The 26,769-nt window shown below is 44.0% G+C and overlaps 1 protein-coding gene across 3 annotated transcripts; it reads left to right on the top strand.

The window, feature by feature from the left end:
• LOC134439384 (aggrecan core protein-like) lies at nucleotides 1–25,097 on the top strand. Of its 3 annotated transcripts, XM_063189314.1 has the most exons (22): nucleotides 1–413; nucleotides 6,801–6,880; nucleotides 7,096–7,164; nucleotides 7,563–7,774; nucleotides 7,972–8,140; nucleotides 8,637–8,811; nucleotides 9,033–9,160; nucleotides 9,684–9,977; nucleotides 11,165–11,488; nucleotides 11,880–12,054; nucleotides 12,485–12,612; nucleotides 13,947–14,240; nucleotides 15,107–15,205; nucleotides 15,337–16,032; nucleotides 16,063–16,971; nucleotides 17,299–17,406; nucleotides 18,581–18,694; nucleotides 20,684–20,842; nucleotides 21,281–21,363; nucleotides 21,677–21,821; nucleotides 22,061–22,243; nucleotides 22,581–25,097. In XM_063189314.1, exons 1-22 carry the CDS (start codon nucleotides 397–399, stop codon nucleotides 22,649–22,651), a joined length of 4,632 nt encoding a protein of 1,543 aa, XP_063045384.1. In that variant the 5' UTR covers nucleotides 1–396; the 3' UTR covers nucleotides 22,652–25,097. The 3 variants fall into 3 exon arrangements, with proteins under 3 accessions (XP_063045384.1, XP_063045383.1, XP_063045385.1); XM_063189313.1 differs by having other exon boundaries at nucleotides 15,337–16,971; XM_063189315.1 differs by lacking the exon at nucleotides 18,581–18,694 and having other exon boundaries at nucleotides 2–413; nucleotides 15,337–16,971.
• Nucleotides 25,098–26,769: the final 1,672 nt, after the last annotated feature.

Below are 26,769 nucleotides of genomic sequence, written 5' to 3'. Positions count from 1 at the left end.
AGCCAACTATTGGACCCCTGTCCACTGCCCAGGGTCCGATGTGCTTTGAAGTCGACCGTCAACGACTCCGCGTATTACCTCACTTGATTGAGTGCCAAAATAAAGTGTATGCTCTTTCCGTCTCTGTCTCTCTCCATCTCTCCACCTCCTTTGCCTTCTCCTCCGTTGCCCTCCCTCCCCTTACCTTTGGCAGCTAAACTTGCTTTCCGTTTACAAGGCAACTCCTTCTGCCTCCAAACCTCAAGCTTTGAGCATCTCTTCTTACCTCCCTTCAGGGGGTGCGCATTCAACGGAGTACCGAAATCGTTGGCCAAACCCGACCTTTCCAGAGTGATTTAAAACTCAAACGCAAGATCAGTTTCAAAAGAGGGAACAACATTTGCACATGTAATTGGGATGTATTCCATGAAAAGGTAAGGATTGTTCATCCTCAATGTAATAGCCTACACAAAATGTGTTGTCCAGCTTTTAGATTTGCTGGAGTTGGTTGGATTTGTTGTATGCATGTCTTGTCAATGCAGTGGGTCGGCCCGAGAACATTGGAACGCTTATAACACTTTGGATGAGGAGGTTTAATTAACTATTTGTAAACTAATGAAGATCCTTTGACCTTGTTATAAGCTTATGACATTTGCATGAAAAAGAGATGGAAAACCTGAAATACAGATAGGCCTATATAGATAACCTGTGAGATAATTGGACTTTGGTGGACATGATTAATGATGTGATGTCCCATTGCCGTCGACTGACAATTAGGATGCTACATTGAAGGCCAACAATAACTCCCTTATCACCTCAGTTCTACCACATTAAATCACATTGCTCAAATTAAATTAGGTCTATTGAATACAATCACAGAGCTACAATGCAGTGTAAGTAGCCATACTTTGCAGTGGAGGAAGCTGAAGTCACCTCTGTTAGGGGGTAGGGGGTAGAAGGCTCCTAACACTGGACCCTGTGTAGCTAGCAAGGGTCTCCATGGAGCTTGCTGACACACACACTCTCTCTCTCACGCACACACACACGCACGCGCGCGCACACATACACATACACACACACACACACACACACACACACACACACACACACACACACACACACACACACACACACACACACACACTGACTCTAAGTATGGGATAGGAAGCTCATCTCTTGTGTTATCTCTTGACACACATGCACTTCGCAAGGAGGAGAGTTTGAGATGTGGGGATCAAGCAAAGAAGGCCATAGAGATGTTCTTGTCATTCGGTCCACATGGCCGTCCTGTATCAGACATGTCATTGTTATCATCAAGAGGGACTTCCTGACACAGACCTTGGGATCAGCTTAACTAGTTTAAAATGAGAGATACATCAACAGGGACAATGGGAAGAAAAGAAAGTCAAAGGCAAATGGAAGAAAGGGGGGTTAAAGAGACACCGACAGACACACAGACAGAATGGCATCTGTTTTGATGGAAATGTGGAAGACTTTGTGATGACTGTATTCATTTGACCACTTTATTGCAGGAATGTTGTCTGTTTTTTTGTCCTTTGCTTTACTGTGGCACACACCTTCTCCCAACTACGTTTGAGCGACTCGTATAAAAGTAATATGCCACACACGTGCGCACGCACGCACGCACGCACGCACACACGCACACCCACCCACACACACACATTTTCTCACATTTTCCCCACCCAGGGAAAGCTTGTTACCTTTGCAAAGCTCTGGCAGTGATCTCTGTTTCACAGTAGTGCTTTCCTTTTCTCTCTGGAAAGACGGACAGACTAATACACACACACACATCTCTCTCTCTCTCATCATCTTTCTCTATTGCTCTGCCTCATCCTTCTCTCTCTCTCACTCTGTCCCTCTCTCTAGCCCAGACACTAGAGACACTCTAGTCCAGACACTAGAGTAGAGAGAGATGCTGTTGAAAGAGGTTTGCTGGGGCTCAGCTGGCGTACCGGTGCTGAATCCTGTGGCCCTGCCAGAGCGGCAGCCATCCGCTCAAAAACCACAAGCAGTTGGCACGCCGCTCTCCCTGTGTGGGTTCAGCCCAGGCCAAGCCACAGGCAGGCCAGCGTGCCCCGGCCCGGCCCGGCCCAGCCCAGTCTGCCGTTGCAGTCGCAGCTGTGAATTATTTAGCATGCTATTGATATTAGTCAGGGGCCCAGACAAACATGTCACCAAAGATTTGTCTGATCTCTGTCTGTGTGTCATCATTAAATTTTGACCATAAGCAGTCGACAGTGACAGGGGTTTAATCGAGAGAGAGAGAGAGAGAGAGAGAGAGAGAGAGAGAGAGAGAGAGAGAGAGAGAGAGGGGGGGGGTAAGTGGTGCCACTGTGTCCCATTCAGTGAAAGTGTGCTCTAAGGAATGTATTCCTCTCATCAAGGAACGTTATGGGAGGAGATTTGGTTATGTAACAAATTGATGAATTGTTGATTTCATAAAACTTAGAGTAAGATGTCTCCCTTAGTGTATGATGGATATTTTAAGTACCGGTAAGTATGAGTTTGAGAGATTGATATTTGAAAATAGCTTTATTTTCTATTAGACTTTGACAAATCTACATATGAAGTGATGTAGTGTTTTTCCTTACCTGTACCACCCATGAATGGCTAAAGCTGATTGGATGAGAGATGTTTGCCGTTTGGTCATTCTCAGGTGGGCCTCAGGTTGTTTCTCTGTCCTACACGTGCCCCTACACAGTCCCTCATTGGTTGTCAACAGTGTACTGGTCTGTGTCACTGGCTTTCCACTAGACTTTGTCATCCATCTTGTAAGATTTGTTTTATTATGCCAAAGTTAACGTTATTCATTCAGGTATTCAAGTGGATGTTGTTTTGACAGTGGTGGTGTGGAAGGGTCCTTTCAAGTATGCCCCAGCGTTTGGCTTTACCTAAGACATGTTTTGAAAGGATACTTTGGATATAATGTTAGCTTTCATTGATTTCCCCTTGGGATTAATACATGATACTCTAGTCATTTTATTAATGTAGATTGTTGTAATGCCCAATGGGGGGGTGGGGGGCGGGGTTCTAAGGACCACTCCGGGGTTCTAAGGAGTAAAGTTGGAAAAGTTTGATATTTTCATTTCAATGACGAAGCTGAAATTTTGTTGTGTACTTTGAAAGAACTGAATGGCGTCTTGTCTTTGCTGTGAGTGTCACATTAGGACCGTTGTCATGGTGATTCAGATGCATAATATGATGGGGAAATCTGTCAGGTTTAGTTAGTTAAGCATGTGTCTCTGAGGAGGAGGAGGAGGAGGAACATGGTGGTGTTTTTCTGTTTGTCGGTTGAGCTAGTGGTTGCCTTCCTTTCAAGGCCGGAAAAGCTGACTCCACCTTTAATATTTACTTTTAAATAAGCCGAATGCCGTCTTTTCTTTGCATGGGAACAGGGAGTATACCTGAAAGCTAAGAGTTCAGAATAATTTTATCACTGTTTTGGCCACAAGTATCCCTCTCGAATGTAACATTTCCCCTTGGCATGATATTTTATTTATTTTCAATGGGTCATCACAAGGTTAAGACCAAACCCAGCGACTTAAAGTATGGCAGGAGTAATTTGTTATTTTGAGGAAACTTTTAAAAAATGAAGGCAGGGATCACTTTACCATGAAAGGATGCCTGTGCTCCCCAACAGTCGTAAGAGGCGTGCTTATTGTGCATTCAGTACTCAGGGCTGAGGTCATTTCCTGTTGTGTGATGCCTCTGGAAATTCTTCAGGTGAGGGAAAAAGTCCCTCTCTGTTGGATCTGTTACCATGGCAATTCCACTGGGTCTCAGGATGTTAACAGCACACTAAGTAGTTTGTACACACAGAAAAATAGTGCTTTATGGTTCATCAACTTGTAACAGAGTGAAAGAAACCTCAGAATATGCTGCACCACCGTCCATGCATCCATGAGCCACAGTGGCTGCCATAAATACAGTTTCAGTTTTTCCTTTTTTGAAGGGGGCAGTTGAGGATTGTTACGGCCTAATTGAAATAAGACGGGGAGGATTGGGAAATGATCTCGGGCCAGAGAGGAATCCGGCGTTCAGTATGAGGACTTAGACGTTTGGGCCTCTAGTAAGGCCAGTTCAAGTTTAAAATAGTGGAGCAACTTCCTGAAGTTACAACTAGACACACTGTAATTCTGCTTCCCAAAAAGTATGAACAGTGTTTTATTTTACTGTGGCATTTTGAAATCCATCTTGGCTTCCTCTAGTCTAATTTGAGGGGCTTGGTTGATTGGCGTGTATACTGCTATTTCTGGAGATCACTACATTTCCCAGTCCTTCTTGAGGTCCATTGCAACAAACAGCCAAATAAAGCTGGAAAGTTTTACTGCAGGCTAAAGTCAAGGGTCCCACCAAGCCATTGCTTGCCATTAAATAAGGATTTCTCTTGTTTCAAGAGCAGATGTTGTTCTTACGCACCCCTTCACAGACTTCACTGTGATGGAATGCAATCCCCACTGTTAATGGGTGTGCTCTGATAGCTTATTTGAGTGAGTCTGGCTCAGAGTATGGCGAATTTGGTGAATTTGGTGCCCTAGACTAGCAACCCCCATTTTTCTTTTTGTACATTTAAAAATTGCCATCTGTAAACAGAGTTGTAGATCTGATTGAGCACAGCTGATCTACCTACATACTATACTGAGTGCCCATGAGTAATTATTATCAATGAAGCATTTTGTTTTGCTCTGCGTTTTACTTGACTTTTGGCACCCCTAAGACATTCGGTGGCCAAGGCGACTGCCTTGTCTGCCTATGCTTTGGTACCCAAGCATCTCAGGTCTGAGTCTGGGCTGGCTACCCATTTCTGACTGATCCTCAGAGGCAATAAAACCCAATTTTTTTCTCAGTTAAATACCTGTAAGCTTAATGCTCTATGCAGAGATCCTCCCTCTACTCATCCTAAAATGGTTATCCTAAACGGTTCAAATATGCGTCAGGTTTCCAACTTTCTACTTTCTAATGTTTTCATAGCTTCACCAGAGACGGTTGATAAAGTTACCATATTGAGAGTTGTTGGCATCACTCTTCCTTTTCCTAAAACGTGCTTCTTAGCCTAAGAATCTTAGGGCTCCATTGTGTGACTCATGATCTGTTTTTGCTGTGGTGACTAAGGCAATGGGTACTCACTCAACAGTTATGAATTCTATCCAATAGAGGAAACGTGTTGGAGGAGGGGTTACCTGGGGTGGAGTGTTTATGTTGGGGTTTTTTGTTTGTTTAATTTTTTTCAGTTAAGTTTTTTAGTGGTTACTTTGTAGGGTAAATAGCTGACTCAAACTAACGTTTACTTTTAAATGGCATCTTGTGTTTGGTAGCGAATGAACTGGAGGTGTCTTTGAGAGAGATGAAGTCAAGGTGTCTTAGAGGTCGGGCTACACGTAACCCTCAACAGACATTACACCACAATACAATAACAGAAAAAGTATCCTGTATGCTCCAGTCATTTTTGGTCCAGTCTCTCTTAAGTGGACCAGCTTGTTACTTTCTGCACAATCCTGGACTGTGGGCACAGAGAAAGCTAGAGCTCAAGTGACCTCCCTTTTCCAAGTACAGATAAATCACTTCTTTACATCTGTCAGAATGAACGCAAGAGTCGTTACTGTAATATAAAAGGATGTCAGTTGTCTTTAACAGTCTTAAGAGAATATTGTGCATTGAAGACCACAGTGCTGAAGTCATATCCTGGTTTGTGACGTCTGGAAATTCTGTGATGCGGCAAAAAATCATCTGTTTCTATGGCGATTTTCCTGCTTCACCGTAGGTGTGGCCTAAGACTGAGTTTGCATGCCAAGGAAAATCTCTTTTTTTGATTGGAGCATGGACTTTTTAAACCCAGATTTGTCAACTTTAGAAAGATTATTTGTCTGTCCAGGGGCGTTGTTCAGGGGGGTAAAGTGTGACTGAGTCACCAGGGCCCCATGTATATAGCAGCATGTACAGTAGGCCTACTGAAGTAGCCTAGTAATCCAGCGTCACAGTAATGACTGTTGAGAAGTTTGTTGGCAAGGTTGTTGACAGCCTGGAAAGAGACAGACACACGTTTTTGTGTCTTCCTTCATGTGCTTCAGTGCCGTTTCCCTGAAATACTGCGGCAGTCTAGGACCAGTAGTCTTTTCTTTGGCTGTCGTCTCAGCATTTAGCATTCAGTTATTCAGAATGACACACAGATTCCCAACCAACACCACCAGCCAGCATGGGGGCCGCTAGGGGGGGAAAACTGGTACAGATTCTAAGGGCCCAAGCACTGATAGAGGCCCTTAAGGGGGCCTAAGCACTGAGAGGGGCCCTTAAGGGGGCCCAAACTTTGAATCTTTCATGGGGCCCAACATTTCTGGCAGCGCCCCTGCCAGCCAGCATGAGTCTGCACTGAACGACACCACACAGTGGCAGTTTTGTCAGTTGGACATTTCCTTCGAACATTTGGATAAAAATCAAAATCATAACACACTTTTTCCATGTTAGTCAATGACTGGCCACAGTTTGGAGACAAAGTGGTCTTGTATTTTGAAGAGGTTCTCAGCATATTGTATTTTACTGTGCAGCATATTCTGTACTTTACCAAGGTTAATGAGAGCACATATAAAATGCTTGTAAATTCTGTTGTACTTTGTGAGCCCTTGTAATTTGTATGTATGTAATTTCTGTGGAAAAATATTTCATAAGTATATAGATTGCCATACGTGTATTTACTGTATATTGATTCACTCAAGTGTTAAAGTTGCCAAATGATACTGCTCTTTTGTGTTAATGCATATAAAATACAATACTGTTTAATATATGTAATATTGTCTGATTTTCAGGGACACTATGGTTGCATTAGTTGTATTTTGTATGCTGTTGACAACCACACAGGCCACCAACTGGGGTCATGGAGGATCAGGTAAGCTCCCTCATTTCATCTATTTTACTGTATTGGTTGCACAATTCACATTTCACACTGTTGATAAATTGTGTGTGTGTGTGTGTGTGTGTGTGTGTGTGTGTGTGTGTGTGTGTGTGTGTGTGTGTGTGTGTGTGTGTGTGTGTGTGTGTGTGTGTGTGTGTACGTGTGTGTGTGTGTGTGTGTGTGTGTGTGTGTGTGTGTGTGCTCTACAGATTCTGTGAGGTTAAGTTTGGACATCCCATCGAACAATGCCATGATCTACAATGAGATGGCAGATGAAGGTAAGCCACCAGTTAAATTACAGATTCAAGATTTTATTTGTCATGTTCTCTTAGGCTACTTAGGCAGTTGGCATTGATGGCTTTGCAGATACTACTGATAAAGGCACAAATGCCAATACTGCATCGAGTCAGTATATCTCTGCACTATGGATTGAATTTGACAGTGTAACTGACTGTCTATGACAATTTTGTGTTAATTGTTGCGTATGCATATTCTTCTTCATAAATGTCACTGTTTGTGTGTGTGTGTGTGTGTGTGTGTGTGTGTGTGTGTGTGTGTGTGTGTGTGTGTGTGTGTGTGTGTGTGTGTGTGTGTGTGTGTGTGTGTGTGTGTGTGTGTGTGTGTGCGGCGTGCGCGTGTGCCTGCTTCTGCTATCGCATGTATGTTATCTCCACAGAGCCTGAGATCCTGAGTGTGAGCATCCCGTCTGAGAAGCCGGTGCGGGTGCTGCTGGGCGGCATGCTGGTCCTCCCCTGCTACTTCCAGGACAACACGCCCCACGACCCCGGCGCCCCCACCGTCACCCCCCTCGCACACCGCATCAAGTGGACACACGTCACCAAGGACAAGGTCACCGACGTCCTGGTAGCCTCCGATGGAGTGGTGAAGGTAATAAAAAACAACAGTAGGCCTAATAACAATGGAAATGGAAAGAATCATCATTATTGTTAAGAAATAGAAGAGCCAGGAGTCTTAACTTTCTTAAGTAATGGACACCTGTTGGCTGGGTATTAGCTGGTTTACCACGTCCTGTAGGTTAACTTAGCCAGGTTTATCACTTAGCCATATTCTTGGAATACCCCCAGGTGGCAGATGACTACCTGGACAGGGTGACCATGGTGGGCTACCCCATGACCCCCACAGACGCCTCCATCAAGATCACCGAGCTGCTCTCCAACGACACTGGAGTGTTCCGCTGCGAGGTCATGCATGAGATCGAGGACAGCTATGACACCGTGGAGGTGTTGGTGCAAGGTGGGTGTCAGGCGGGCAGTTTACTGTTTTACATTTTCATTCCCTTCCATTAATCAGACGCTTTCATTCAATGCTTACAAAGGTGGACATACTGTACACACACAGATGCATACTGTACAGACACAGATGCTTATATAATGAATAGCAAACACAGAAGATAGAAACAGTCTGTACATAGTCGCAAGGGCTAGAACAACTTGACTGATTGATTGTTAATAGTAAGCACAAAATAGGCTGTCATCCATGGAAATAAATGATTGCAAACTCTTCTAATTATTTGAAATTGTTTGGGTAAATAGAACACAATTATATTCAGGGCAGTACATTTGCTGAATTTTAACAAAGAATCGAGAAAGTTGATGTAGAGACAGACATCTCAGCTACTACAGTAAGTGTTACCCAAAAGACAAATAGTTTGCCATGTAATATTTAGCATATAAATAACATACGTAATAATAATATATAACAATATAATAGTAATATCTTTTTCCTACAGGTATCGTCTTCCACTACCGTGCCATCACGTCTCGCTACACCCTGACCTTTGAGAAGGCCAAGGCAGCTTGTGTCCAGAACAGTGCAGTCATCGCCTCCGCTGAACAGCTGCAGGCCGCCTACGATGGGGGATACCACCAATGTGATGCCGGATGGCTGTCCGATGAGACTGTCAGGTTAGTGTGTGTGTGTGTGTGTGTGTGTGTGTGTGTGTGTGTGTGTGTGTGTGTGTGTGTGTGTGTGTGTGTGTGTGTGTGTGTGTTTACATTCAGAGATGTTTCTGTCGAAAAATATACCAAATGCATAAAAAAAACTTCACTGGTAATACACCTATTACTTAAAGGTGGATTTGATCCTGATTGTCTCACATGACCTTCTGATGACTGTGGCTCCACAGGTATCCAATCCACGACCCCAGAGAGCAGTGCTATGGGGACAAAGAGAACCTGCCAGGGGTCCGCACCTACGGCATCAGGAACACCAGCGAGACTTACGACGTCTACTGTTTTGCTGAGAAGATGACAGGTACTGTTTACAACTTTAACTTATTTATGTTTGTTGCAATTTGAGATATTTAAAGAAGTTCAGGAATATTTGCTCTCAAATAAAATGTTTTATCTCTTTGTGATGTATTGTCATGCCATTTCACGTTATGACTTCAGTTACTGTAAATGTTATTGTAAAATGTGTTCTTGTAAAGAGACATGGAAGATTTTTCTTCACCCTCAATATAGCAAATTGCCTGTGTGCATTTGTCCTGTGTTAAATAAATCAAGCACTTTCACTGAAGTGCACCAACAATTCATTTCACATGCCCAAAAATATCTAGTATACATATGCAGCTATAATTAATTGTCTATGCGGTTTAGTAAATAACAGGAAAGTCCCACACAATGGTGCAGAGTAAAAACTTTTACATCATGGCCACAAAACACAATGACATGATTGCAATTACGAATAGGTCCCATTACCTATCAAATGTCCTGCATTCGATCATTATCATACAGCCCAACTAATGCAAATAATCATTTCATCTGTCTTCCACCAGGCAAAGTGTTCTACTCCATGTCTCCGGCCAAGTTCACCTTTGCGGAGGCCAGGGCCCAGTGTGAGGGTCTGGGGGCGCGGCTGGCCACCACAGGTGAACTCTACCTGGCCTGGCAGCAGGGTATGGATGTCTGCAACGCCGGCTGGTTGGCCGACGGCAGCGTGCGCTACCCAATCAACATCGCCCGGCCGCAGTGCGGAGGTGGGCTCTTGGGAGTGCGCACCGTCTGGAAGTTTGTCAACCAGACTGGATACCCCGACCCAGACAATCGATTCGATGCTATCTGCTATGAAGGTAAATAAAGTTTCACGTACAGCACTGTTTGTCAGAAAGCCAAATTGTAGTCTCGTCATCTGCTCTACAGAGCCAAGAAACAATAATTACTTATAGTATTTTTTTGAAACCTTAGACTTGTTTATCTAGACAATACTTTGAGAAAACCTAGATATTTTTATACTTTAGATTTTAGACTGAATATTGACTTCATATTGATGTCATTGAATTTGTCTCATGACTACTACATTTCTTAATTCGAATGAGAAAGTGTATGAGAACTTGCCTCTCTAGAACCTTCAAAATTATTTGACTAGGCAGTATTACAGTTTCAATGTTTACATGAGTTACTGAACTACCTTGCACTATGTACTGTATTATGTCTTATTGCACTTTTCAATGTTTATGTGTACGGTATGTGTAATTCCCTGTTTATTTATGGCCCCTCTTGTTTCTTGTCTTTGCCTTAGCTATGTGTATTTGTGTTGTTAAATTTGTGAGCAAGCCAAAGACATTCCTAGCAACTGTATGTTATACTGTTGATTTGGCTATAATAAACTTGAACTGAACTGAACTGAGCTAAACATTTTTCAACATTGTAAAATATTGCAAGCCAGTTAAGCGTAAAAAAGTAAGTTGCCCTGCTGCCTTAAGTTTATAAGTTAACTCAACTTGAGGCTTATATTTGTGTCAACTCCGACATCAAAGTCTCAAGCTGAGTTAACTTAAAAACTTAAAGGGACACTGTGCAAGAAATGGTCAAAAAAGGTACTGCAACTATGCTGCTTATTGAAATTGGGCTGCCTATTGCCAACTTTGTTCTTTACATGAAAGTTTACTAAGTATTAAACAAATATCTTCTAGTATGGTCCAAGTACAGTCATTTTTGCAGCTAAAAATGGCTATTTTTGGAAATTCAAACTGGCGGACCACGGAGAAGATCCCCCTTTTCATGTATGAAAAGTGCAGTTTTTCCAGTCATAATGAATACTAGAATTTGATGGTGGTGGTAAGTATTCATGAAAAAGGTAACATCAGTGAATGAGTAGCATGAATTCAGGAAATAAACAACTAAAAATCTCACACAGTGTCCCTTTAAGGCAGCAGGGCAACTTACTTTTTACGTTTCAACTGGCTGCAGTGTTTTACAGTGAAGGTGACCCCTTGCCCTCACCCCAACCCCCCTCATAACTGCCCATCTCTTCCAGACGACGGTGAGGACGGCTCAGGCTTCCCCCTGTTCCCCTTCGGAGGTCACACCACCACTGAGCCCAGCATTTTCACCGTCGGCACGGTAACGCCAGGCCCAGAGGTCATCGTCAAGGAAGTGACAGAGAGCGAGCTGAAGGGGGAGGTGGTCACGCATCAGCCCGAGAGCACCCGACCGGCCGTGTGGCCTGTCACTCAAGCCCCGCTGTTCCCACCCCCTGACGCCACCCAGGTGATTCCCAACGTCATCATAAAAGCCACGTCTCAGCCGGACGTGAGGGCGGAGCTGCCAGGTGGAAGCCACTGTGGAGCTGTGGGCTCAGGTGAGTCCAGGCAGCAGCAACATTATTTCAACTTCATTTCAATGCAGTTCGCAACATAGGGAAAACACTAACACACCAACGTAACATCATTTATTGATTGCTCATTACATACTGAATGCGTTCCCATTCGCCATTTTCATGTTTTTTTATGTAGGGTAGGTTTTGGTGATAAGTGTTAGTGCATGTAGTACAAGTCATATACTGAACTTTCTATTAGAAGACGCTCACATACACATCAACAATCAACAATAACTGTCTGCCTTTATGCATGTCTTTCTCTCTCTCTCTGTCTCTCTCTCTCTCTCTCTCTCTCTCTCTCTCTCTCTCTCTCTCTCTCTCTCTCTCTCTCTCTCTCTCTCTCTCTCTCTCTGCCCTTCTCCCCTGTGTGCAGGTGTGGTGTTCCACTACCGGCCGGGCTACAGTCGCTATGCCTTCACCTTTATGGAGGCCCAGCTGGCGTGCCGCAGTGTGGGGGCGGTGATGGCCACTCCAGAGCAGCTGCAGACGGCCTACGAGGGGGGCTACCACCAGTGTGACGCCGGCTGGCTCCTCGACCAGACCGTCAGGTAAAGGACAAAGGAGCAGAATGAAGCTCACCCTTGTGTGTGTGTGTGCGTGCATGCGTGCGTGCGTGCGTGCGTGCGTGCGTGCGTGCGTGCGTGCGTGCGTGCGTGCGTGCGTGCGTGCGTGTGTGCGTGCGTGCGTGCGTGCGTGCGTGCGTGCGTGCGTCAGATCCTCTCAGCATCAGATATTGTGTCAGGCTGTGGAGCTGTGAATAACAAACATCATGCTGGTCCCTGATTTTTCCAGAAGATAGTGTTTTTGTTTGCTGTCCTTATCACTAACTTTTTCGGAATTATTTAATTAACTTACCATATCAAGGAATGATCCGCTACGGTACCTCACGAGGGGTACTTACATTTTCCTGAAAAGCACTTTGTTGAATGGTCATGATTGATTGATTGATTGATTGATTGATTGGCGTGTGTTGTACAGGTATCCTATTGTGCATCCTCGTGAGCGCTGTGCTGGTGACTTGGAGGAGCAGCCTGGTGTCCGGTCATATGGGCTGCGGCCAGCAGAGGAGCACTATGATGTCTACTGCTACATGGAGAAACTCAAGGGTAAGAAGACATAGACACAGGAGCTGCAGTGGCGCGTTGTGCTGGTGCACCACACCGTGTGTGGGCAATGGGGCGGTGGTACAGGGGCCCCTGTAGGTTTAAAACATTGAAATGTATCTCTTTCGGCAATTTATGTGCCCCCCTGAAAAAACAATGGCCCCACCTCGCCCACCTGGTAATTTTGGTCTAGAACCGCCCCTGTTGGTGTTGGTAGAGGGGCCTGTTTGGCAACCAGAAGGTTGCAGGTTCGAGCCCCGCTCTGCCTGACCCCATCGATGTGTCCTTGACCAAGATACTTAACCCCAAATTACACCTTATGGCAGGATGGTACCATGCGTAGCAGTCACAGCCACTGGTGTGAGTGTGAATGGGTCAAAGTCAGGCATACATGTAAAGCGCTTTGAGTGCTCAAAGTAGTGGAAAGGCACTATATACGTAAATGCAGTCCATTCCATTTACTTGTCCTTGGTGACCTGGATTCGAAAACAGCCCAGGGTATTTCTCAATTCATCCACATTTCTTGACTTAGCACTTTTCATTGTGCCTGGCATGTACAGTAATAGCATGAAAACATAACTACACAAAGTAAATAAAAACAAGTCATTAAAATGTGTTCTGACCTTACCACATGTTTCTTCTATAGTCACAGACCATGCTTTTGCCATCTGTTTTGTAGATTCACAATGTGACTGTACATATTATTTTTACCCTGCCCAAAGTCGGCATGAATCAGCAGAACGTGAGGCCAGCGAAAGCCTGGTGGACCTTAATGCACCAGCATGACCATGCTGAACATTTATGGAAGAGGGCATCAGAAGGGCAAAACTAATGCAAAACAAAACAAATAGATGGGGGTTGCTTTGTGTTCCTGTTCCTGGGGTGAACAGCATGGGATAAAGGAGGCATTTTTCCTCTGTTTTATATTCTGTCTTTACAAAAAAAAAGCATAGTGTACTGAAGGACACAAGACCAACCATAAACCAAGTGGACAAACAACAAGCGAAATAGACCAGTAGATACTAGCAGATACTACTATAACACACTGAGGATAAACAAGATGTTTGTATTCTTTGTACCATGGCTGCTACACGTATGTGTTATCTTTGTTTATTTTTGCATTCAACAAAAATATGGATTTATACGGCGCTGTACATTTAGCCTGTCTGCTCTCTGTATCTGTCTGTCTGTCTGTCTGTCTGTCTGTCTGTCTGTCTGTCTGTCTGTCTGTCTGTCTGTCTGTCCGTCCATCTGTTTGTCTGTCTCTGTCTGTCTCTGTCTGCCTGTCTGCCTGTCTTGTCTGTCTGCCTGTCTGTCTGCGCCTCCTCCTCTCTCAGGTGAGGTGTTCCACGTGAGCTCGGCGGAGGGCTTCAGCTTTGACGATGCTGTGGTGGCATGTCAGGAGAGGAATGCCACGCTGGCAACCACGGGAGAACTCTATTCAGCCTGGCGCCACGGTTACGACAGGTGCCGCGCCGGCTGGTTGGCGGACCACAGCGTGCGTTACCCAATCAGCAACCCCCGCGAGCGGTGTGGCGGAGGAAAGGCCAGCGTCCACACCATCTACCTGTATGCCAATCAGACCGGCTACCCTCAGCATTTTGCAAGATTTGACTGCTTCTGTTTTAAGGGTAAGTGTTAATAAAATACTAACATAAACATCAAAGGACTATAGTAGGAGTATGTATGAATGAAGGAGGGGATGAATGAATGAATTATGAATGATTTTATTTGACACTCTCAGTTCTTATGTAAAAAATAAATAGATGATTAAAGGGAGACTGTGCAGGAAATGGTCAAAAAAGGTACTGCAACTATGCTGATCATTGAAATTGGGCTGCCTATTACCAAATTTGATATTTACATGAAAGTTAACTAAGTAATAAACAAATATTTTCTAGTATGGTCCAAGTACAGTCATTTTTGCAGCTAAAAATGGCTATTTTTGGAAATTCAAAATGGCTGACCATGGAGAAGATCCCCCTTTTCATGTATGAAAAGTGCAATTTTTCCAGTCATAATGAATACTTAGAATTTGATGCTGGTGGTAAGTATTCATGAAAAAGGTAACATTAGTGAATGGGCAGCATGAATTCTGAAAATAAACAACTGAAAATCTCACACAGTGTCCCTTTAAGTTTGTTAACCGCACCACATACTTAAATAAATAAAAAACAGAGTCAGGATCACGCAATAAAGCTCGAACGCTTATATCCATTGTGGTCCTTTGATAAGTACTGCTCCACAAGTGCCTTACTATTCATACTTAACTACTATATTACTACACCATTACAACATTACAGAAACGTGGTCATTGTTATTCTGGTAAGAGCAAAGGAATAGCCAAGGCATAATATTAAAGAAGGTCTTTGACACAGATTGCGAGCCATAAACGACAGTTGACAAGTATGTGAAATAAACAAAATGAGCAAAATAAAAAAAACTACATAAACTCAGTCAAATAACTCAAGTAACTCTGATATCTCATTGTCCACAGCTGATCAGACTACACTCCTCAATGAGACAGGAATGAACATAACAGAAGTTCAAGAAGTGCTTGTCAATAGGACTACAATTACAGACATCCTACGTCCAGGTAAGACTGTAGCATTTTATTGAAGATACATGTGCCTGTGCACAATTCTGTTTTGTGTATTTTGATAATAGTAATATCTTGATGATGCGAATTGACATACCCCCTTCTCTCTCCCTCGACCTTTGTCTTAGCTCCAGTGTTTCCCTCCCTCACTCCCCCGATTGTGGTCGAGTCCTCAGGCTCAGGCTCTGGCTCAGGCTCAGAGATGCACTCTGGAGATGCCTCGGCCAGTGGAAGTGGCCTGAGCAGTGGTGAGGTCAGTGGAGAGGGCAGTGGAGGCTTTTGGTCTGGCACCAGTGGGGGTGCCTCTGGGTCCGGCAGGAGTGGAGATGGCTCAGGGATCTTTGTGACCTTCTCTGGGGCCGGCCACGTGTTTCCCGGGGAAGGCTCAACGTCTGGGTTGCCACAGGAGGCCGGCGGTCAGGGCATCCCTGGAGTCTTGACCTTCCCTGTCAAATCTGGCTTCTTCAGCGGAGACATGGGATCGGGCAGTGCATCCGGGTCCATGTCCGGATCGGGATCTGGGTTCAGCTCTGAAGAGAGTGGTTCCACATCCGACATGTCCAGCGGGTCCTCTTCCGGTGAGAGTGGAGAACTCTCCGGATTTTCCTCCGGATCTGGATCTGGCTCCAGCGAGGAGATGAGCGGATTCATCTCTGGCCGTCCGGGTGATATCGACGGCCGTGGCACACGCATCCTGTTCATCGGTGGCCAGTACATAGAAATGGCGACCGACTCCCCCCGACTGGGCCAGGAGCTCGGCAAGGGAGGGGTCCATTTCAGCGGCTCTGGAGACTGGTCATCAGCGTCAGGTTCTATGTCGTCAGGTTCTATGTCGTCAGGTTCTATGTCGTCAGGTTCTATGTCTTCAGGCTCTGGTGATTCCAGCGAGAGCCGTGGTTTCTTGAGTGGGGACATGAGTGGATTCTTGAGCGGAGACGCGAGCGGGTCGGGGAGCAGTTCTGGTTTCCCAGGTATCAGGTTCTTCAACCCGGAGATCGTTGACCAGACCTTCAAGCCCAAAGGAGAAGAGGAGCAGGAGGCTTCAGGGGTTCTGCAGTTTGGGTCTGGTAGCTCCAGTGGTTGGTCCAGTGGTGGGTCTGGGGGATCAGGTGACAATCTCAGTGGATTCTTCTCAGGAGGTTCTGGTGGTAGTCAGCTGATCACCCACGTACCAGACAACAGTGTGCTGGGGGTCAGTACTATGCACCCTACGGAGGGCATGGAGCTGAGGAAGGGGCCGGTGGAGAGCAGTGGAGAAGGGAGCGGCTTCTTCTCTGGCAGCGGAGACCAACATAGTGGCTCCTCTTATGGTGGAGCTGAAGACCACCATCCACACCCTCATCATCAGCACCGACCTGACTCCCACCACGACTCTTCTTCCTCCCACGTCAGAGGAGACAACTACCCGGATCCCCATGGCCATATGTCCACCTATCACACTGCATCATCCTCTGTGCACAGAGGAGACAACTACCCTGACACTGACCACCACACATCCACCCACCACAGTGGCTCACCCTCTCCTCCTCACCCAGTTGAACCCTACGCATCTGGGGATGTCTTTGCCATTCAGCCCCCTTCCCACCTAATGAGTAGGACCTCAGCACCGGACCATCCGCCCGCACAGCTTCAGGACAGTGCTGGGGATGTCTTCACTGCAACTACTACCACCACTACTACCACCACCACACGGACAGCCACCACCTCCCCAGCCTTCCCCCTGCAGACACCCAGCCTGCTGGTAGAGCCTGCGCTGGTCGACAGTGGGTGATTTTTCATAAACAGCTTTCTAGATGTTTCTGGGATGTTTCTTTCTGTCTTTTTCCACTCTATCTACTACTATAGCAGCATAATGATAATATAATATAGTCATACAGTAAATTTATTATTTTTGAGTATGCATTTTTTCATGTTGCCACTGATTATTCAATGTTTGATATTAAAACAGACTTTAAAAATAGCTTTTATACGCAATGAAGTATATTGGCTATGAGTTTGTGCTGTTGTGTTAGTTGTCTGTTGTACTGTAGTTTGATTGAGCCCACTGTTGTGTAAGAAGGCTTTTTTGTTCCCTCTTCCCTCACTACTAGTTGACCCCTGTGACCCCAACCCGTGTGGTGTGGGGACGTGTACAGTCCAGGATGGAATAGGCCTGTGCCTCTGTCCACCGGGACGCACTGGAGCCGACTGCCAGACTGGTGAGTTCTGGTGACATACGGGTCACACAGTATACCTGACATGCTGTTGATATGATGTTCCCCTGCTGTTTTCTCTTTATGTCCTTGGCATGAAAACATGAATGTGTGACACCAACCACCTTTAATTGTTTGTATCCGTGTGTCCTGAATGCCTGTATTTGTGTCTGTTGTGTTACAATAACGTTGTTTGATGACTAATTTTCACAGTTTGGTAACTATTCTGCATGTTCCACCAGTATCTTGTCACATCCTGTGTGCGTTTCCATTTTGTGTTTTTCAGCATCCTTCTCACTCCTGTGTGTCCGTTTTGTTTGAGTATGTAGGCTACGGTATCGCTGTATCCCTGTATCCCTGACACTGGTGTCTGGTGTGGAGTTCAAGATGACTGGGCTTTTCTGTGTTTCTTGTGACAGTGTTTTGTCTTCCCTGGGGGCCTTCAGTGGGGCCATGTGTTGTTTTTGTTTGGCTGTTAAACTGCTTATGCCTTGCTTCAACACATCTTTTCACCCTGTCTTAGACTTGATGTGTCATTCCACAAAGCTAGCTTGTCACCTTAGCTACTGTATCTTCTAAAAGACTTTGGTAAAACTGTTCTAAACTCAACTCAAACAATATTTGGGATACTAAGAATGTACTGTATCTAACCATTTTTGCTGCATGTTATGCTTTCAATTTGGCCTTGAGAGTGGGTCTATTGGACAAAAACTGCCCAAGTGTTTTCCTAGGGTAAAACACTAGGCCTAGCGTATGTTTACCAAAGTTTGTAAGCTAAGCTGCAACCTCCCTTTGTGATGATGCACAGTAATGAAAATCTTAACAACTTCTGCTGTTGCTCACATTCCTAACCACAGAACTGATCTGATACCAGAGACAATTGTTGCCACAGAATGTAATGTAATCAAATGCATCAACTGTAACATCAGTTATTCATGAGGTCTAGCAGAATAATCAGCAGACCATCAAAGACTATGTAATTAGGAAACATCTATTAGTAAGAAAGAACACATTCACCAAAAAAATGATGGTGATGTTCTGGATAAACTTTGTCTCTGCAGATCTGAATTGTCGTTCGCTTGGGTGTCCCTGAATAACCGCCCCACCCCTTATCCCCCCGTCCTGTTGCTAGTCATTCTAAAGATAGAAAAATATAGAAAAAATGGACGTTTCTTTGCAGAGCTTGACGTGTGCCACTCAAACCCGTGTGCCAACGGAGCCACATGTGTGGAGCGAGGGGACTCGTTCACATGCTTGTGCCTGCCCAGCTATGGAGGGAAGCGCTGCGAGATTGGTACGAGGTCTGCTTCAGCTAATGTCACTAACATAACAATCCTCCTCCTCCTCTCAAAAACAACACCACCACCTGACACAGCCAGCTCAACAAACATAGTGATGAAACAATGAAAGCATGGGGGAGTGTGGTGATCACAAAACACCACAACATGCTTTCTTGCTTTATCCTCTGATTGATTGGTGATCTTAGATCACTGACATCTGTTTAAAAAAAGCTGTGTCTGTTAGAGAGCAAGGAAGGACCCTTGTGTGTGCGTCCGTGTGTCCGTGTGTGTGCGCGTGTGCGTGCATGTGTGCGTGTGTGTGTGTGTGTGTTCATGTGCCTGTGTGACAGAGAGTTTGTGCACTATAAATGTGTGGGTGTGTGCTGTATGTGTGTAACCAGGGGAGTTCATTCTATTTGCGTGTTTGTGTCAAAATATACTTGTTTCCATTCCCCTTCTTCCCCACAGGAGAACACTGATGTAGCTATTTGGGTTCAAATGTGCTCAAACGTGTGTTGAAATTGTGAGTCACTCAGGTGCTGTAAGGGAATGAATGACAACATTGATTACTTGAAGTAGAAAAACAAACACACACACACACACACACACACACACACACACACACACACACACACACACACACACACACACACACACACACACACACACACACACACACACACACACACACACACACACACACACACACACACACACACGCACACACACACAGGTGCTGCTTATACGCATACAAACAACACATATATTCCCATTAAATATACACAAATAAGTAATTTGTTTCTTCCTAGCTGAGACATCATTGCTGAGAAGCTGTTACTTTGGAAAGAAAAACCTACTGTGCCCTTCGTGTTTATTCCAGACCTAAATGTATTTAGAGCTCATGTAGGACTAGTTTCACTGGGGAAAATGCTCAGTTGTACCTGAGTAGCTCACACTGTTCAGTACAGAAAAGGCACAGGTCAGCAAAGGGTAGAACACCCCTTTTGCAGGTCTCCCACCCCCTAATTGCCTCCATTTTAAGTTGTTAGTAAGCAGCCGTCGTTTTCACAAACAGGAGACTTGCAGGGGATGTATAATTTAGTATAAGTGTGGGTGTGTCTTTTTGAGTAATTAATGTCTATAAATAATATTGTACATAGATGTTTCTTATAGCAGCATTGTTTAAACCTGATGTTGCAGCAGTGGAAAGTCTGACAAGATGCTTAAAGCAGGCAGAACCAGGCAAGACCCCAAGATCAGGTGAAAAATCTGATATCTGAACACTCTACACTAGAACAGACATTCTAGACAACAAGGTGAAGTGAAACATTAGGTCTTTTTATTTACTTTGTATTTTTTCAGCAGAGAAGAGCATATAGTATGTCTTGACACGCTTGCATACTATAAAACCTTTGCGTTTGCGTTTGGTCACAGTTGTCACTCTCATCAGTGGCGATTTTGGGATTTGAGGCCCTGGACAAAGAAACATTTTGAACCCCCCCCAAATAATCGATATATCTATAAATGCAGGAAAACCAACACCGTAATGCGATGACGAGGCCCTTGACTGGATGAGGCCCTGGGCAATTGCCCGACCTTGCTCAATGCAAAAACTGACTATGAATCTCGTTGTTCATGTAGAGCACTGGTTCCCAACCAGGGGTATGCATACCACAAGGGGTATACGGGCACACTGCAGGGGGGACATGGAAATACAATAACAAATGTATGGATGGAGCGTCACATTTGGATAGAGGAAGACATTTAGACCTTTAGTGATGGGGTCATTTTATGGGTAAAAGGCTTCGGGGTACGCAACACAAAAGGATGTGAAACACTGATAGCAATATACCTGTGAACACTGACTGTAAAAGGCATTGTTATCTATTGCACAGCAAACTCCAATGCATGCTCATATGCTACAAAAAGCATGTGTGTACTGTATATGTATATCATGTGTGTTGAGTGCTAATCTTCCACCTGACCACCTGGTGGCGCTGCAGATGAGCAGAGCTGTGAGGAGGGCTGGACTAAGTTCCAGGGTAACTGCTACCTGCACTTCTCGGAGCGCGAGACGTGGGAGGACGCCGAGCAGCGCTGTCGAGAGCTCAACTCCCACCTGGTCAGCATCATCACCCCCGAGGAACAGAGATTTGTCAACTGTGAGTCTGACAGCCTGCAGCAGCAGAAAGAGAATCAGCACTGTCTGATTTCTCTCTCTCTCTCTCTCTCTCTCTCTCTCTCTCTCTCTCTCTCTCTCTCTCTAAATACGTAGCAGCAGTGTGCAGTATATTGTGTGTGTGTGTGTGTGTGTGTGTGTGTGTGTGTGTGTGTGTGTGTGTGTGTGTGTGTGTGTGTGTGTGTGTGTGTGTGTGTGTGTGTGTGTGTGTGCGTCTCCATCCATGTGGGTCTGTGAGTGACTGACAGTGTGTTCATTGTTCAATGACAGTCCATCATAGTCATGTGTGAGTCTTAGGGCAGCAATAGCAGCAGGACTGTCCAATTATTTCTCTCTCTCTGTCTGTGAGTGTGTTTCCCTATCATAAGGATCTCTATGTGTTCTGTTCTAATGCTGTCTGTTATATCACTGCTTATGGCAGCTCATGCTCAGGACTACCAGTGGATCGGCCTGAATGACAAGACAGTGGAGAACGACTTCCGCTGGACAGACGGCACTCCCGTGGTAAACCAAGACCCTCCTGTGTACTCCTCCCACCTGTAGCCTGTGCTATTACAAAAATCATTTTGCTCAATTTTGTCACACTATAATAGTAATCTTGCTAGTGATCAATCCCGCTAATTAATGTGAAGTGAATCTACATTTTGATTCATGCTGCCTTTAGTATAATATAATATAATATAATATAATATAATATAATATAATATAATATAATATAATATAATATAATATAATATAATATAATATAACATAATATAATATAATATAATATAATTGATGTAACCTGCTGTATATGATGTCACACTACCTCTTGTAGCAATTTATCAACTGGCGGCCAAACCAGCCAGATAACTACTTCAACTCCGGAGAGGACTGTGTGGTGATGATCTGGCATGAGAACGGCCAGTGGAATGATGTGCCCTGCAACTACCACCTACCCTTCACCTGCAAGAGCGGCCCAGGTACACATGGCATCATAGAGACAACCTATTTGATAGAGACAACCCTATTTACATGAATTCTAACTTTATGAATTTCACATTAATTTAATGAATATTTTCGTTCCCCTCAAGCCTTGCTATTTTTATTTCTCAATGGAGTCTCTACGCTGTACTTTCTGACGAATTGAACCCTCTACTGATACATATCTTGTTGGTCAACGAATATCCTGGTTCCTTTCCTATTGTGTTGCCCTCTGTAGTGCTGTGTGGCCCTCCTCCTGAGGTGGAGAACGCGCGCATGTACGGGGCCAAGAGGCAACACTACCAGGTCAACTCCATCATCAGGTACCAGTGCAACGAGGGCTTCCTGCAACGTCGCCCCCCAGTGGTGCGCTGCCTGCATGACGGCCAGTGGGAGAAACCCCAGGTGGAATGTATAATGTGTAAGTACAGGACATGGCTTTTATTTTTAAAACTTGGCAATGCAGTACAGTATTCACACATCTAATACCAAATCCTTATAGTTTATATCACAAATGATTTATAAGTGTTAAGAGCACTGAAGGAAAGAATGGTATCAAGCACTATTATTCTATAAGCTGATGCGTTTGCTTGTCAGTCTGTCTGGTATTCTAATAAAATAAACGTTCTACTGACACATAAACGAGCAAATAACTTAGCAAATAAAACATAGTTGTTCATGTCCTAGACCTTCCTCTTGATGTCAATATCCTTCCCATCTCCCTCTCATTCCCTCGCCTTCCTCCTCTCCACCACCAGCCAACTCCACCGTCAGGAGAAAGAGATCCAGCACAATTCCAAGACAAACGACACGCCACAGATCCAGCTAAAGCAGCCAGCCGAGGAACCTCTGGAAAGATTTTAACATATAGTTATTTTATAAGGATTATTTTCTATGAATAAGATGTCTCTTAAGGGAAATGAAGCAACACAAGTGCCCATTTTGTACAGCTGAAAGCTAAGGACACCAAAGATTAGAAATGTAATATAAATCTGCCTATCCGCTGAGTGCACAGATGATAAACATTGCCTTGTGAATTGATACTATTTAAAAGGGAAAATTTATATAAGATTTTATTTGTTTTCAGGGGGGAGGGGGTTGTTTTGTTTTTCCCCTCAAACACTTGGGAGGGGTGTTTCATTAAGTAGCTGTAGTTGTTGGCCAACAAACTAAAGTAAACTTTTACAGAAAAAACTTCCACAGCTGACAAATGTAAACGGAAAAGTGTTATTTAAAGAGGGTTACAGAGTGTCTTTCTGGAAAAAAGGGAAAAAAGAAACATGATTCGACCCTTGTCTGAGGCAAATAACATGTCCTGGACATGGACAGACATTGATAAATTGGGATCGGTACTTTGACCCAAGGCCTGACCTATAACCTTTATAAAGGTGAAAAGATACATCCATGAAAGAAAAAAAGAAGTTGCACTGAAGTTGAACTGTCTGATGTTTTGAGTTGGCCCACATGCCTGAAAAGTTCAAGTCAGAGAAATAACGCAATTCACAGAATTCACAATCCTACTTAATGAAACACCCTTTTCAGGTTTTTGATCATTTTTGTAATGCCATTGACAAATGTTGTGGGGAAAAGCAGATCAAATAATTTTCATTGCCAGCACTTGTCACGTATGTAGTGATGAAAATGTATCCAATTGTAAGTGAAACAGGTGAAAAGGACTACTCAGTCCAGCCGTGTACTTCACTGTACTGTATGTGTCAGTATGAACTGCACTGTGAACTGTAATGTGCTTTACAGACAGTGGCCTTATATTGTAGTTCATGAGTTTGGAAGGGATAGAGTAAATATAATATATAATTATAATTTGATTAACTGAAATTATTTTTGGAGGGAAAAAGCTGAAATTGTTTAGTTTCACTTCACCGATCAATAGTGCTTCAATTTGTCATCCATTCAGCAATCTTCGAAAACCCTACGATTTAAAATTTTACATGAAAGAAAGGTATATTTAGTTCCTGTGCAAGTTAAGTGAAAAATCTGGACTGTTAAAGGGTAACAGCAACAAACACTGATTTATATGAGAATATCTTCCATTTTGAAGACAGTTGATCTGCATAATGTGAAAAGTGATTATTTATTGATTTATCCTGATGGCGGGACTTCAATGTTACCTTGTCTGGGTTTGTCTAATTCAGCTACAATTTAATTTTACAAGGTATCATGTAAACGTGCGTGTGCGAATGACAAAATGTTTGAAATGTCCATCATGTAAATGTTCAGCACCATCATTATGTTTCTCAGTTATTTATTTATGAAAGACAAATCCAGGCATGTCACTTTCATTGAAGTCCTCCATGAAAAAAAAATCCTTTTCTGCTTTTGCATGTTGTCCTAAATGTTGCCGCTGTCTCACAGAATCGCTGTGCAGGTCATGGTATTACCGTGGGATTGGGCTGTCCCTAAAGACCCCTGTTCGCATCAGTTACTGCCATTTTACCTTCAGAGAACAGAAGTAGGCCCAGTGTGGCACAAAGAAAAGAGCCCCAGATAAAGAACTCCATCTATCGCCGTGGAACCTGCTTTCATTCTTCCTCCTCCTGTTATCTGATTGGCCTGTGCTTCTGTCACTCCATCATTCCAAGTAATCATGGGAGGCGGTGCCTCCTGACACCTGATCTGACACACTCTACTCTCTACACTGCCATACATACACACTTTCTACTACTGCTACACTGCTGCTACTACTGTGCTACCATATGTTCTCAGCTACTAGTTTTAAAATCAGAGACTACAAACTTTCTTGCCATATTCTTGCGTTATAATGTCTTGCTTTGCCAATGTGCTTTCCTGATGTACTGTATGTCCCACAGAGAAGACATTTGTCCTATCAGACATGTCCTTTGTGTAACACTGAGGCCTAGTGTGCCTTCAGATTTGTTAACATCAGAGCATATTTAGCCTGGACAAAGGAGTCAAAGACACCACTCCTGCTCTCTCCCTGCTGCCTGTCATGTCATTGAAGACATGAGAGCTTCAACTGTCTTTATGTTCAACACAGAGTTAATACTGGCCTTTTCTCTTCCGTTCTTTTCCACCCATCCATGTTTTCTCTGACGTCTACACTGCTCTTAACTAAAGCTCTGCTGATGCAATCATACACTAGACAAGTAACTGATCTATTTTTTGTTTTGTTTGTTGAAAATGTGTTTGGAATTACATGCGGAACATGCAAAAAGGTACATAACATAAAAGGTACATACACGTACAAAATAAATCCAAATGTTGATTTCTTTTGCGCTGTGCATTAAAGATTACATTCCAACTTATGTGTCGTCCATTGCGTCTCAATTGTGAAAAAATCCACTAAGCACTTCATTGCAAAATGGTTGACTAATAAATACCTAATTAGGCATGTCTAACGTACGTGAATCAGCTCATTTATTAACGGCAGGTTAGAAAAACAGTCTCCAGGTAAATGTTTGTCTCCAAACATCACACCACACCACACACCCTTCCCACCCTTCACCAACATCTGAGGCAGTCTACAGTGTTCCCATACTAAGCCCTCTTTGACTTGGTGGAATGATATAATTGCCAGGGCCTGTGTTTGTTCTACGGGTGGAGTGTGCCATGGGTGCCGATGGGATGAATAGGGGCTTTCTGGTCTGGGTGGGTGGGTGGTTGGGTGCGGTGCCAGGTGGTGGTGGTGGTGGTGGAAGAGGGTGTCTTTAGTACTGACTATGGTCCTCTTTCTTCAGGACAGGACTCCCTCAGTTTTGGTCAGATGGAGACATGTTCTCCATGGCCCTCCACCTACCCACCTACCCAGCCCCTCCCCGGCCCAGGTGTGCCCAGGAAGGCTGTGGTCCTAACTGGACTACAGACCAGGGCCACACAACACAGTGTTCAGCAGGACTAGCCCCTGCTCTGCGTCAGATTTTTACCCAAATAAGGACACGATCCCAGAGGAGCTTGTTTGGCAAAACGGTGTTCTCAGCTGCCATATTTGGCCTTATGATGCTTGTAGCTGGCCGGTCAACATGCCCGTGACTGGACCCAACGACCCAAAACTAAATTAGAAATTTGCAGACATGACGGTTCAAATTTTGAATGTTCAACAATGAGCAGGCATTGATGGTATTTTTAAGCGAATGCAAAGCCAGTACATCTTACCATTTTTAAAAATAGGCCTTTATTTTACATGAAAATACCACTACATATTATGTGAGGAAAATATTGTAGAAATAAAGTGAGGGTCATTACTATGATACAGTACAAAAGACATTATATAAAAAACATCAAACAATATTCACCATGTATATTGTACAAACCACAAAAAAAACACAATTCTACTGTATATAATTATGATATTACAATATAAAAGTTAAGTTTATTCAGTGGTTAGGGTCATTCAGGAATACTGTACTTACTGTCCAAATGCCATTTCCAGTTTTTCTTTCATGTCAAATAACTAGAAAACCAATGCTACGACCAATAGCCTTGTTGCAAAGCATAAATCATAGCAGTGAACATTTCACAACTGGCAATGCAGAGGTCCATTCAATTAATGTAAAATAGCCTACAGTAGATTTCTATTTTTCTTTTGTAGTTCCATCCACACAGCTCCACCAGGGGTGGCTACATGAGCCAGGCTGCACACACAGGAATAAGAGGAGCTTGAGAAGCTGTGCGGAACTACACACAGGTCTGTCAAGAGCCAGGCTACAGGTCTCTACCTTTTTCACCAAAAAATTCCCTTCACCCTTCTGCAGCTAGGAGGAGGACGTCTTATTCGTTTAGGTGTCATATTGTGAAAGGAAAAAAGTCCTCAGATTACAGAATTGTAGAATCTGCAAAGGGTGTACATTGTTACAAATACGAACCCTCAGACAAGTTTGTTATGTATGTACCCTCTAAAGTATTCACTCTGCAATAAGTTGCACAAATCAGAGCAGTTTTTATGGGCAATATCCTTACAGGTAATCTTTT

This window comes from Engraulis encrasicolus, chromosome 22 (genome assembly GCF_034702125.1).
Source record: "Engraulis encrasicolus isolate BLACKSEA-1 chromosome 22, IST_EnEncr_1.0, whole genome shotgun sequence".
In the NCBI taxonomy this organism is placed as follows: Eukaryota; Metazoa; Chordata; class Actinopteri; order Clupeiformes; family Engraulidae; genus Engraulis; species Engraulis encrasicolus.
The sequence above is the reverse complement of the archived record's forward strand: the minus strand, read 5'-3'. Positions and strand labels throughout refer to the sequence as shown.

What these genes read in the sequence shown, in the direction of transcription:
- LOC134439384 (XM_063189313.1), top strand. An exon ending in CTGGGGTCATGGAGGATCAG is followed by an intron (nt 6,881 to 7,095) that starts GTAAGCTCCCTC and finishes TGTGCTCTACAG; the next exon opens with ATTCTGTGAGGTTAAGTTTG. An exon ending in CGATGCTATCTGCTATGAAG is followed by an intron (nt 9,978 to 11,164) that starts GTAAATAAAGTT and finishes CATCTCTTCCAG; the next exon opens with ACGACGGTGAGGACGGCTCA.